Source organism: Heptranchias perlo, chromosome 2, assembly GCF_035084215.1.
Source record: "Heptranchias perlo isolate sHepPer1 chromosome 2, sHepPer1.hap1, whole genome shotgun sequence".
NCBI classification, from domain to species: Eukaryota; Metazoa; Chordata; class Chondrichthyes; order Hexanchiformes; family Hexanchidae; genus Heptranchias; species Heptranchias perlo.
Window position 1 is genome coordinate 150,028,064 of NC_090326.1, and position 12,376 is coordinate 150,040,439.

At 41.4% G+C, this 12,376-nt stretch overlaps 1 protein-coding gene across 2 annotated transcripts in view; it reads right to left on the minus strand.

The window, feature by feature from the left end:
• Positions 1-5,317, minus strand: part of rbm33a (RNA binding motif protein 33a) — a 167,729-nt gene extending 162,412 nt beyond the window's left edge. For both annotated transcript variants that reach the window (XM_068008257.1, XM_068008249.1), the window contains exons 1-2: positions 5,100-5,317; positions 1,376-1,454 (exon numbers count right to left, since the gene is read on the minus strand). In XM_068008257.1, the coding sequence (XP_067864358.1) occupies positions 1,376-1,454; positions 5,100-5,118 (98 nt within the window). In that variant the 5' untranslated portion in view covers positions 5,119-5,317. The remainder of the gene's footprint in view (positions 1-1,375; positions 1,455-5,099) is intronic.
• Between the last annotated feature and the right edge of the window lie 7,059 nt (positions 5,318-12,376).

The following is a 12,376-nucleotide window of genomic DNA, read 5'->3' on the forward strand; positions in this document are numbered from 1 at the left end:
CAGATGAAGCACAACACTAAAACGACAAATGCACATAGCATTATAATCATACAAATTTAACTCTGATAGCTATCTTGAAAGAGTTGGAAGAGTAAATGTTACTATCACTACCTCGTAAAAAGTTCGTCAACTTTCGGCCCATTGCAGCTCACACATATTTTGTTTAAAACTTGCCCAGAAGGGTTACTAAACTCCAACGTGAAGTATCTTAGACCAGCAATTGCTAACCATAGCTGTATACTAATTAAGTTTTATTGACTTTTTGTTCCATTTTTGAGTTATTTTGCTCCCCTTGCTTACAGCTACCCCCAGCATTACTGTCCACCAAAAGAATGGGCAATCAGCTAAAATAGCCCATGCCTCTGCCAATACTACACTGTAAACAGACACTAGATGTACAAATGGACTGGGTATGACTCACCCTTTGATATTTTATGCTCCTTTTCCCCGAGTGAGCATAAGCAAGTCCAAGAACCTGATTTAGGGAATCCATTTTGTCAAGAGAGCAGCTATTAGTGGCCTTAGGCTGTTGGCTTCTGCGTTGCGAGTGATCAGATCAAGGCAATCAACCACACAGAAGATATTTTCAACAGAGACTCCTGGGATCAGGTCTGTATGACTGCCAATAGGGTGGGCCATATGACAGCTGACGTGGTCAATAATTTCCTTACCTGTGCAGCTAAAATCAAAAATGCTGAAGCTAGAGCCTGCTAGGTGCTCATGCATTAAGCAGCAACCTGTTAAGTAACAGCAATGGTAAAGAAAAGTTGTTAGGCATAAACAAAGGGTCTTTAAAGTTTTACTTTAAATCTTTTCAGAGCAATTAAGAGCTTCTGCAAAGATAGATTATGATGCAGCATGTTGTTAGGCAAAAAGGATCTTTAGGGAGATGAAGTGGGATCAGTGAGTTGATTCATTCGCAAGGGGATGCAATTACACAACCATGATCTGTAAGTGTTTTTTTGTTAAAGTTAGTAATGGTTAAAAGAGTTCCTCAGCACTACTGTCAAAGACTGCCAAGACCAGTGCTCCATGAGACTATCCTGGAGGCCTCAAGACAATACTATACTGAGTTGCTAGCTGACTCCAACAGGCTAAGTAAGGACCCATCCGCATGGAGCTTGGAAAAGCAGGTGGATGCTCTGCAGGATTGAAGGCCTTAATGAGCCAATTCAATGGAAGGAAGTAGACTTTGCTTTTCTCTTTGACAATATTACGTCTTAGCATCCACCAATTAAAGGAATATCTTCTCCACCGTCATTTTTTTTTACTTATCTATCATCTGCTAGTAACAGATGCATTGTTAATCATTTGCTTAAAAGAGAGTAATTCAGAATTTTGAAAACAATGTAAAAGAATAAGATTCTTGAGCTACCTGTCCCACTCTTCATTGGTAGCTCGTCTTCTCCGAAATCTTTCAGCGCCGGGTTTGTCAACCTGGTCAAATTCATCTTCTACAAAGCAAACAACAAACATTTAGTTTGCCAAACACAAGTCATTCTCCAGAAATACTACAAATCAGTTTAATGTATACACTGTACTGACAAATTCCAAACCTACTGATCTTAATTTTAGGTTACCTTTTGTGGTCAAGATGAGAAATTATCAGTGTTGGAATATTGCTCGCACATATAATTGTCTACAATAAATTCTATTTTTAATGACAATGGAGCCATAGGTACATTAAATGGTTGTAAAGGACCTATTGCACAAATACCAGCTGATCCACGTACTATAGGCCCAATTTTAAGGTTTATACCAACAATTAGTCTGATTAGTGCTCACTTAATGTAACTGTAATACAAAATCAAATGGAAAGTGACAGCAAGTCAAACAAATTCACAATTAATGTAAATGAACGAGGACACAAGTATAAAATTCACTAGCCTCGAGCAAGGTTAGCAATTAGGCAAAATCTCATCTCCACAGCGAAGACCTCCGTCATGTAGTGTAATACCACTCTATTATGTGGGGCAAACTATGGTCAATCAGCCCAAAACTGGCACCATGAGATACTGTAGGCCATCAATAGAACTGTATACCACCACAACCCTTTGAGCACCAGCCATCTCCCACAACCTTCAACAATATCCCTATCGCTAAGACCCACATGAACATTTTGATAGGCCATCTTTGATCAGAAACTTATCTGGACCAGCCATTTCAACACCACGTCTACAACAGCAGGCCACAGGCTGGGTACTCTTCAATGACTGACTCACCTCCTGGCACCTCAAAGCCTCTCCACCATTTACAAGGCTCAAGTAAGGACTTTGCTGGGACCCTCACCATTTGCCTGATTGAGTGCAGCCGCAACAACATTCAAGAAGCTCGACACCATCCAGAACATAGCCAACATTTTTGTGATCCATTGTATTTTTAAATAAAGCAATTTTTTTTTTTTAAATGGATACTAACCAGAAGTTTGTAAAAATACATAATTGTTCTAAGTCAAAATCTTAAATGAAACCAGTATAAAATGGGTATATAGTACAAAACCACACATTTTAAGAATTGTAACTATAGTAGTTAGAACTGTCAAAATTCTATGGTACACGAACTACTTTAGGACCCCATAAACATAAGTGACACTTAAAACTCAGTGCATCTGTGCTACAACTTTAGTACCATTGCTTAAGTTGCAATGTAAATTCAGAATCAAAGACCAACCTGACTTGAAAGCAGCATTGCAAGACTCCCGGGAGAAAGCTCCAAGTATAACTCTGGTGTGCCAAACCAGAGTTAATCAAGTGCTAGCAGGTTCCTACGCAAGTTAATTTAAACGCTTAGACAGCAAGGACATGGCTGTCTATACTTTCGAAGTGTGCAGAGCAGCAGTTAAAGCCAGGCAGTGTATATGAGGTAGTGTTTATCCGTGACTATCTGAATGAGATGTGTGATTCTCATAGAAATGCTACATTAGAAAGTCATGATGTGGAGATGCCGGTGATGGACTGGGGTTGACAATTATAAACAATTTTACAACACCAAGTTATAGTCCAGCAATTTTATTTTAAATTCACAAGCTTTCGGAGGCTTCCTCCTTCGTCAGGTGAATCGTTTCACATCATTCACCTGACGAAGGAGGAAGCCTCCGAAAGCTTGTGAATTTAAAATAAAATTGCTGGACTATAACTTGGTGTTGTAAAATTGTTTACATTAGAAAGGTTTGACTTGCTGTCACTTTTCATTTAATAATTTTTACAGCATTTATATTTTACTTTACACTTTCTCTTCACTAGACAACCATTAGACCCAGAACAGTCTTGGTACAATCCTGGACACTTAGTTTTAGTGCTTACATTTCAGTGCTACACATTGAAAAAATGAATGTAGTCGAATGAATTTGAACAGAAGAGGAAAAAGAGTAAAAGGGAAATGAAGGTCAAAGATCAAAACATTTCCTTAATGTAGTCAACTGCTCAAATGGATCACGAATACTGGGTTTTAGAAATTAGCTTTCCCAAAAACCCAGGAACACTATAAAGATGATAGAGCTGCAGTCAGCCAGTATTTCAGTTACTTCTCTCCAGTAGTGTGTGGCCCCCAGTTCTTATTGTCATTCTTTTAAAGCTGCAGAACATCCTAAACATTATCTATTTTTTTTCCCAATAACTCAAAAATATTGATTTTCCATAATTTTCATTTGTTCTCCAAATTCATCCCTGGAAATGTATGAATAGTAGCCTCCCATTTTTTTTCAAGATTGCATACACCAATATTTTGTGGGGAATGGGGGTAGGTTCCGCAACAGATCAAGCCCAAAAAATTCCAACTGAACTCAACGATTTTTTCTTTATTATTTTCCCAAATACACATTGTGACATTAAGATTTAATACATAACAAGCATACTGTTTTCCTGTAACATGCACACATACATACAATATACAAAATGCTAACATTTCTCAGCACTTGAGTTGAATGGAATACACAACTACTGCCAGTTGGAAAACAGCGCAACTCCTGAACCCCAGAGAATATATTTGCACCTTGGCACTCAAAGCACGAGTTTTATAGTGTTATAGCTTGATAATTCAAACTATTTTTGAAGCATTGAAAATTTTGAATTATCCACCAATTTGAATGAAACAATTTTAAAAATGGGAATTGAACTGTTAAAATGTTAATTACTGACCTGGAGCCAGAAATTTATAAACAATTACAACTGACATCTGATAGAATTAAGCATTTCATAATTAGCTATAATCATCTGGATTTGCTCCTTTGAAGCTGTAGCCTTAAAAGGCACAGGCCAGTTTAGGATCTAAACATCACAAATGTGCTCCAGACTACATATGAGCAGCACAGCAGGAGATCTGCTAGGTTATCTATACTTCATTCATTATTCAGACACCATAGTGAACTGGTAAGGTCCATAGTGTCAGGCAATACCAAGTTTGGAAAAAGTTTTTTAAAAATCAGGTAAATCAGGAAGTAGTGATTAAATGAACACAAAAAATACAATGCAGGAAACTGATGCTTTTGATACTAAATGGTAAACACGTTAGTTTTCAAAGTGGTACATTGGCCAACTCTTTGTCCAACAACCTCGAAATGTATTAATGGAAGAAAACAGTGCAGACAGAATAACAAATTTATGTCAAGAAAACAACTATTTTTATATAACTCCAGTAACAAGCAGATCCCCTTTCAATATTGTGGTGATGGCTGTAAATGGAAAGGGGGAGGGTGCCGAGAGCATCAGTCGGATGGGGATCCAGCAGTGAAGGCTGCGGCCGACGACACAATACCTTCCCCGCACCTGGATCTTTAAATCGCAGCCCACCCCTTCTCCCTCAAACCGGGGGGGGGGGGGGGGCGTGGAGATGTTTACCGACGAAACCATCAACCCCACAGCTGCATCAGACAAGCGAACCCGCTGGCGCCTCAGCACCGGCCTCCATAACCGAGCCAGACAATAACCATCCTGGGCTCGGTTACTACTCCAAGGCCGGCGCCGGACCAGGATCTAGGCCTCTTTCTTTCTCTTTTTACACGCCGGGTTTTGGCCTCATCACCGACAGCCTTAAACAAACGAGAACTCTTCATAATCATAATGCCTCGGTTTTAGTAAATTAACCGGTGATTAGAAAATTACCTTGTGCGTTGCAGGCCATCGTGCTGCGGTTGTATTTTTTTTTAACTCCACTGTCGGAGCTGCATTAACCTGGATCGACTTCACTTCACCCGTCCGGGAGCCGAGAGAAAAAAGGAAAATAAAGACCCGACTGAAATGTTCGCTTTTTTTTTCCCCCCCACTCGTCTCGAGAGAGAGTAAATCACAACATGGCGGAATGGCGCTGTTCCCGTGGAGCATCACGGGATACTGGAGGAATACGCCGCCGCGCATGCGTACGGATGCGAGTTTCCCCCATCCCTGATGGAAGGGTGAATCAATTGTCTTCCCATAATTAAACCAAAAACGGAGAGAGGGTCAGTTTTTTTTGGGGGGGGGGGGGTTAAAAAATGAAACATGTTGCATTGTGTTTTCGGTGACGACTTTTCCCGCTTCAGTGAAACAAAAGGTTACATGGTAAAGTCTGGTTGATTACATCACAGCCAAAACCAACGTTTTAAAAATATGGAAATATTTTGCTTTAAATGTTAAACTACAACTGTGTATATCTAAAGTGATGGGAATAACTTTGATATACCACAAGCTTGAATTTACAGGCTTTATTAATCTGAAGAGGTTTGATCTTTATTAATGACCTGGAATTGGGTATAATTTCAAAGTTTGCAGATGACACGAAACTCAGAAATGTAGTAAACAGCAAGGAGGCTAGTAACAAGACTTCAGGAGGACATGGACAGACTGGTGAAATGGATAGACATGTGGCAGATGAAATTTAATGCAGAGAAGTGTGAAGTGACATTTTGGTAGGAAGAATGAGGAGAGGCGATATAAACTAAATGGTATAATTTTAAAGGGGGTGTATGAGCAGCGAGACGTAGGGGTGTATGTACACAAGTCTTTGAAGGTGGCAGGACAAGTTGAAAAGGATGTTAAAAAGCCATACAGGATCCTTGGCTTTATAAGTAGAGGCATAGAGTACAAAAGCAAGTTATGCTAAACCTTTATAAAGCACTGGTTAGGCCCCAGCTAGAGTATTGTGGCCAGTTCTTTAGGCTGAATGTCAAGGACTTAAAGAGGGTGCAGAGGAGATTTACTAGAATGGTGTCAGGGATGAAAGACTTCAGTTACGTGGAGAGACTAGAGAATCTGGGATTGTTCACCTTAGAACAGTAAAGATAGAGATGTTCAAAATCATGAAGGGTTTTGATAGAGTCAATTAAGAGAAACTGTTTCCAGTGGCAGAAGGGTCGGTAACCATAGGACACAGATTTAAAGTCATTGGCAAAAGAACCAGAGGCAACATGAGGAAAAAATGTTTTTCGCAGCGAGGTGGTGGAAGCAGATTCAATAATAACTTTCAAAAGGGAATTAAATAAATACTTGAAGTGGAAAAATTTGCAGGGCTATGGGAAAGAGCAGAGGAGTAGGACTAATTGGATAGCTCTTTTAAAGAGCCGGCACAGGCACAATGAGCTGAATGGCCTCCTGTGCTGTATCGTTCTATGATTCTATGAAGCATCTACCCTTCTGTTACCTACCTGGAGAGTATGAGAATATTTGCTTGTATATCCAGGGTTCAATGCCTACCAAGGTTGGGTTGCATAGAGGCAAACAGTTGCTACTGAAGCTATGCACCTCCAAATGGTGGAAACACCATTCAATGGGACTTAGTTCATGCATGCCAACCTATAAATTAGCAAAATCTAAACCTAATACAAATATAGTTAGGGTTACCAACCTTCCAGGATTGTCCAGAAGAATCCAGAAATTAAAGTTAAATCTTCTGGATACTGCTGCGAGCAGGAGATAAATCATTGGGGCATTAAAAAAATTGTGCTTTTTTGGATTTTCTTTGAACACTTTTGTTTATTAGTAATAAAAATATTGGAGATGGGGGCGGGGGGGAAAGGCTGTTTGACTGGGCAGGGCTGTTGGAGACTGGGGGTCATGTGATGAAACCTCCAGGAACATGTCCAACCAAGGCTTTGTAACTTCAGCTGTAAGTATAGGAAACATTCTTTCATTTGGAGGGGGAAAAAACACAAGTATATGAAAACCTGAAGAGGGAAATCCTAATATTAAAGGTACTAAATTGTGGTACAGTTCTAGGGAGGTCTGGGGGCATGCTTCAACCAAAAAAATGATATTTTAATATAAAAAATGATGCATTATGGTTAATTTTAAGTGCTTTTATATTTCCCAATTAATAAACTATTAATCTGAAAAAAAAATTATGTTTGGATTTTTAAAAGACCAACCAGATGTTCGCTTCCCCAAAAGTTACCTCAACAAAATCACTCCCAGATTGAACGCCCCACCCCAGTTCACAGAGGGATTCGATGCCCTCCAGATCAAGTTCACAGAGATGCTGGTTCCAATCCTTACAAAGATTCTCTCCTCCTTCAACCCTCTCAGTTCATATTGGAATGCCTTTCCCACACCGAGCCCTACCCTCACCCCCCCACCATTCAAGACAACCTGGCAATCTTTTCCCCTCCAACCCACTTAAAACAGCTATGCATCTTCCACTCTCCATTCAAACTAGAACTTTTCTTCCCTCATCCTGTGATCAAGATGGCACTTTTCTTCCCTTCCCCCCCCCAATTCAAGCTGGCACTCTTACCCTCCATTAACTATCCCCACTTTGTTAGTTAATGCTAGTACTCTCCTTCCTCTCCCCCAACCGTTCCCAGCTTCTGCCCCTTTCTTCGCGCCTTCATTTTCACCTATCCTTTTATCTTCATTGACATCCATTACCTTTTGCCCCTCACCTACGTCATAGAGATATTAAAATGGCTGATAATAATATGCATTATGGGAAAGCGAAGTTAGCCTGAGTTAGAAACTCAGACAGACACTTCACTGCAGACACGTTGCCAAGGCAACACTGAGAAGACATTTCTCATAGTCGAATAGCTGGAACCTTAACACAATAAGGAGGGAGAACTGTGCTTTGTTCATTATTAACCACAATATAAGATTGGGACTCTACTCATTGGAGTTCAGAAGAATGAGAGGCGATCTTATTGAAACATATAAGATTGTGAAGGGTCTTGATCGGGTGGATGCAGTAAGGATGTTCCCAAAGATGGGTGAAACTAGAACTAGGGGGCATAATCTTAGAATAAGGGGCTGCTCTTTCAAAACTGAGATGAGGAGAAACTTCTTCACTCAGAGGGTGGTCGGTCTGTGGAATTTGCTGCCCCAGGAAGCTGTGGAAGCTACATCATTAGATAAATTTAAAACAGAAATAGACAGTTTCCTAGAAGTAAAGGGAATTAGGGGTTATGGGGAGCGGGCAGGAAATTGGGCATGAAGCTGAGTTCGGATCGGTCAATGCCCTGTGGGTGGCGGAGAGGGCCCAGGGGCTATGTGGCCGGGTCCTGCTCCGACTTCTTGTGTTCTTTAGATTTGTGGTTGGGATCAGATCAGCCATGATCTTATTGAATGGCGGAGCAGGCTCGAGGGGCCGATTGGCCTACTCCTGCTCCAATTTCTTATGTTCTTATGTAAGTCAGAGTGAGTAATAGAATAGATTAGATTATAATGTGTGATATTTATACCCATGATTGTGAAACTATGAGAAATAATATAATTAATAGTAGGCAAGTTAATCTAGGGATAATGAGGCAAATACTGAAGTAAAGTAACTGCTAGGTACTGTACCAAGGAATGTGTCCTTGTAAATCAGAGATTAGAGAGAGTCCAGCTGCTATTGCTAGCTTTACACCAGAAACAGGAGAGAAGACAAAGAAGGGTCAAGTGACATAGATGGATCACTATAGAGTATAAAAAGTGAGAGTATACTGGTGTAAGCGTGTGCAACATGAACTTAGGACACTGGAGATCAACCTTAGGGCGTTCAAGGTTCCATCCAGCGGGCTGACTGATGTAAGTAATTCGGACACATGGGGCTGACATGTTTATTATGATTGATATATCAATATAAGATAAGGCAGAAGTTAAATCTTGTATTTCTTAATAAAGTATTAAAGTTGCTTACACTAGACTCTCGGGCCTATTAGTTAATAAGATTAGCCGGAATGATTATAATCTGATACCTCGTTGCCATCTATTGTCCCTTCGCTGCCATCCATTGCTTCCTTTCCCTTCACTGCCATCCATTGCCCCATCCCTTTCATTGTCATCTTTAGTGCCATCTATTTTCCCTAAACCTCCCCTTTCCTCTCCCCTTCGATGCCATCCATTCTCCCATATCGCCATCCATTTCCGCTGTGTTACTATCCATTCTCCATTCATTGCATCTTTCCCTCCCCTCTCCCATTTGTGTTCTCCTTTTCCCATTATTGCCATTTCTCCCCACAATGCTATCCATTCCCCTCCTCAGATCAATAAAGTCTGTACATTCAAGCTTGTGCTGTATCAAAGTTATTCCCAGCAGTTTTTATACACACACTTGTAGTTTAACATTTAAAGCAAAACATTTACATATTTTTAAAACATTTGTGATTCCTCTTGGCTGCAACATAATCCCCCAGATTTTACAGAATGTTAAAGGACCAGACCACTCCTTCCACAAATGACAGTGATTCCAGACACTGTCTACTTTACAAACTATACAAACTCATGTTCTTGTGAGAATTGCCATCACTGGCTAGGATCACTGCCGTTAGCAGCATTGAGGAGAATGGGGTCTTTTCTATTAGCAGCCGGACTTAGATACAATAGAGAATTAGTTGAGCAGTAGCACTGTGGTAAGAGGGTCGGATTCACAGCTTTTGTCCGCAAATGCTGACATGCTGACCAGGCCTCCAAAAAAACTAACTGTCAGCATGAAATTCTGACAGTTAGTTGCCAGGTACTATTGTAGCAATGAACTCACACATTCTGTGGTGATTTATACTGTTCATTTTATCACTTATGGGGAACTTCTGGTGCCAGCTGCCTACCAAGCAAGGAATTAATTCCACACTTTAGTTATCCAATGACCAATAGTGATGATCCTCACTCGAGTTCAAGGTGGCTTTTTTGGATGGGGCAGTTGCATATCTGACATGTAGAAACTCCTGTTCACATTTATGAGTCTCCAATTCAAGCTATTTAGTAAAGTGCACCCATTGTCCAATTTGGAGTGCACACTCTTTCTCCTCTTATCTAGTCCAGAGCCTAGGTGTTAGTAAGCAGAGTCAAGACTTAGGGACGCCCCAAATGTGAGTACTACTTGAATTTAACCAGCTAAAACCCTGCAGCTTAAAAGAACAGGTCGCTGGTAATCATGCTGTTGCTTGTCCAGCTAGGATTACCTACACATTGGAGCTTTGGCCTGCAGGGTCAAGGTGCCTCCAAGATAATATACCTGATGGTAAAAGAGTGGAGCCGTCAACCTTTTGTGGCAGATTATGTAATCTGATACCTGATCCAGGCAGGTCCACAGTACTCTAGTGTTAATGAATGAACAACCAGTCAGGCTCATTAATGAGGCCTTTCGGGGCAGACGGGCACTGTGTTCTGGGATTCTTTTCACTCAGCTCGATAATCCAGAAATCAATGCTCTAACAGTTAGGAGGGTCCTGACTGCACAAGTCAGCAGGGAGTTTACTAGTGATCTGTGTTGGTAAACTATGCTGTTTTAGCTGATTAAATTCCAGCAATATTCTTGCACTTGTCAGCCTCTAAGCCAATCTACACTCCAAATTGGATAATGGGTGTGCATTACTAAATAGCTTGAATTGGAGACTCATGAAAGTGGTGATGAGTTTCTACATTTTTTTTTTATTCGTTCATGGGAAGTGGGCGTCACGGGCAAGGCCAGCATTTATTGCCCATCCCTAATTGCCCTTGAGAAGGTGGTGGTGAGCCGCTGTCTTGAACCGCTGCAGTCCATGTGGTGAAGGTTCTCCCACAGTGCTATTAGGTAGGGAGTTCCAGGATTTTGACCCAGCAACGATGAAGGAATGGCGATATATTTCCAAGTCGGGATGGTGTGTGACTTGGAGGGGAACGTGCAGGTGATGGTGTTCCCACGTGCCTGCAGCCCTTGTCCTTCTAGGTGGTAGAGGTCGCGGGTTTGGGAGGTGCTGTCAAAGAAGCCTTGGCAAGTTGCTGCAGTGCATCCTGTCGATGGTACACATTGCAGCCACTGTGCGGCAGTGGTGAAGGGAGTGAATGTTTAGGGTGGTGGATGGGGTGCCAATCAAGCGGGCTGCTTTGTCCTGGATGGTGACGAGCTTCTTGAGTGTTGTTGGAGCTGCACTCATCCAGGCATGTGGAGAGTATTCCATCGCACTCCTGACTTGTGCCTTGTAGATGGTGGAAAGGCTTTGGGGAGTCAGGAGATGAGTCACTCGCCGCAGAATACCCAGCCTCTGACCTGCTCTTGTAGCCACATTATTTATGTGGCTGGTCCAGTTAAGTTTCTGGTCAATGGTGACCCCCAGGATGTTGATGGTGGGGGATTCGGCGATGGTAATACCATTGAATGTCAAGGAGAGGTGGTTAGACTCTCTTGTTGGAGATGGACATTGCCTGGCACTTGTCTGGCGCAAATGTTACTTGCCACTTATCAGCCCAAGCATGTCAGATATACAGGACAGCTTGTGGTGTGCCAGCCAGGCTCACTCGTCAGGGCTTCATGTGAGAGGCTTTGGCAAAGAGATGTGCCTGGTGTGAGGCTAATTCACCCTCTTGCTCTTCAGTGATAGTTTGGTGCATGCCAGATGTTTATTTATCCTTGGCAGATTTATTTTTGAATTGTGCCTGAGTCTATGTTACTAAACTCAGCCATCATACCTCTGAAGTTTGCCTGTCTGGGGTTTTCTACTAAGGTTTGGTCATATGCCTGTGCTGGTTTTCTAAATCAGATTGAAGGTTATGCCACAGTCACTATTGCCTAACGGTTAAGCTGCTTCAGGACTCAATAGGTCACGCATAAAAAAACAAGTATTGAAATGAACCACTTCTTGTGGGTTTCCTGAACCACTGAGTCAGGAAGCAATCTTCTAATATTGTCATAACGTGATGAATTATTCTCCTTATTTTGGTCTGCCAGTCTGTAGAAAATGTCACAGCATTTAATGACCCTTTTCTCGTTAAACAACCGCCAGAGAATTTGTGCCATGGATTTTCCTGTGTTGCTGCCTCAACTACCTTAACCTCCCTGGAATGCTTTATGTCAGATTAACCAAGTAGATTAATCCAAATTACATAGGTTCAGACACCAGAGATAAATCAACTTGTTGGTTTTATCAATATCGACAGAAAGTACAAGTAAGTCTATATACTTACAAGTAGGATATCTATCAGGGACTGAGGCAACTCCAATCCAGGTTAGATCTCAG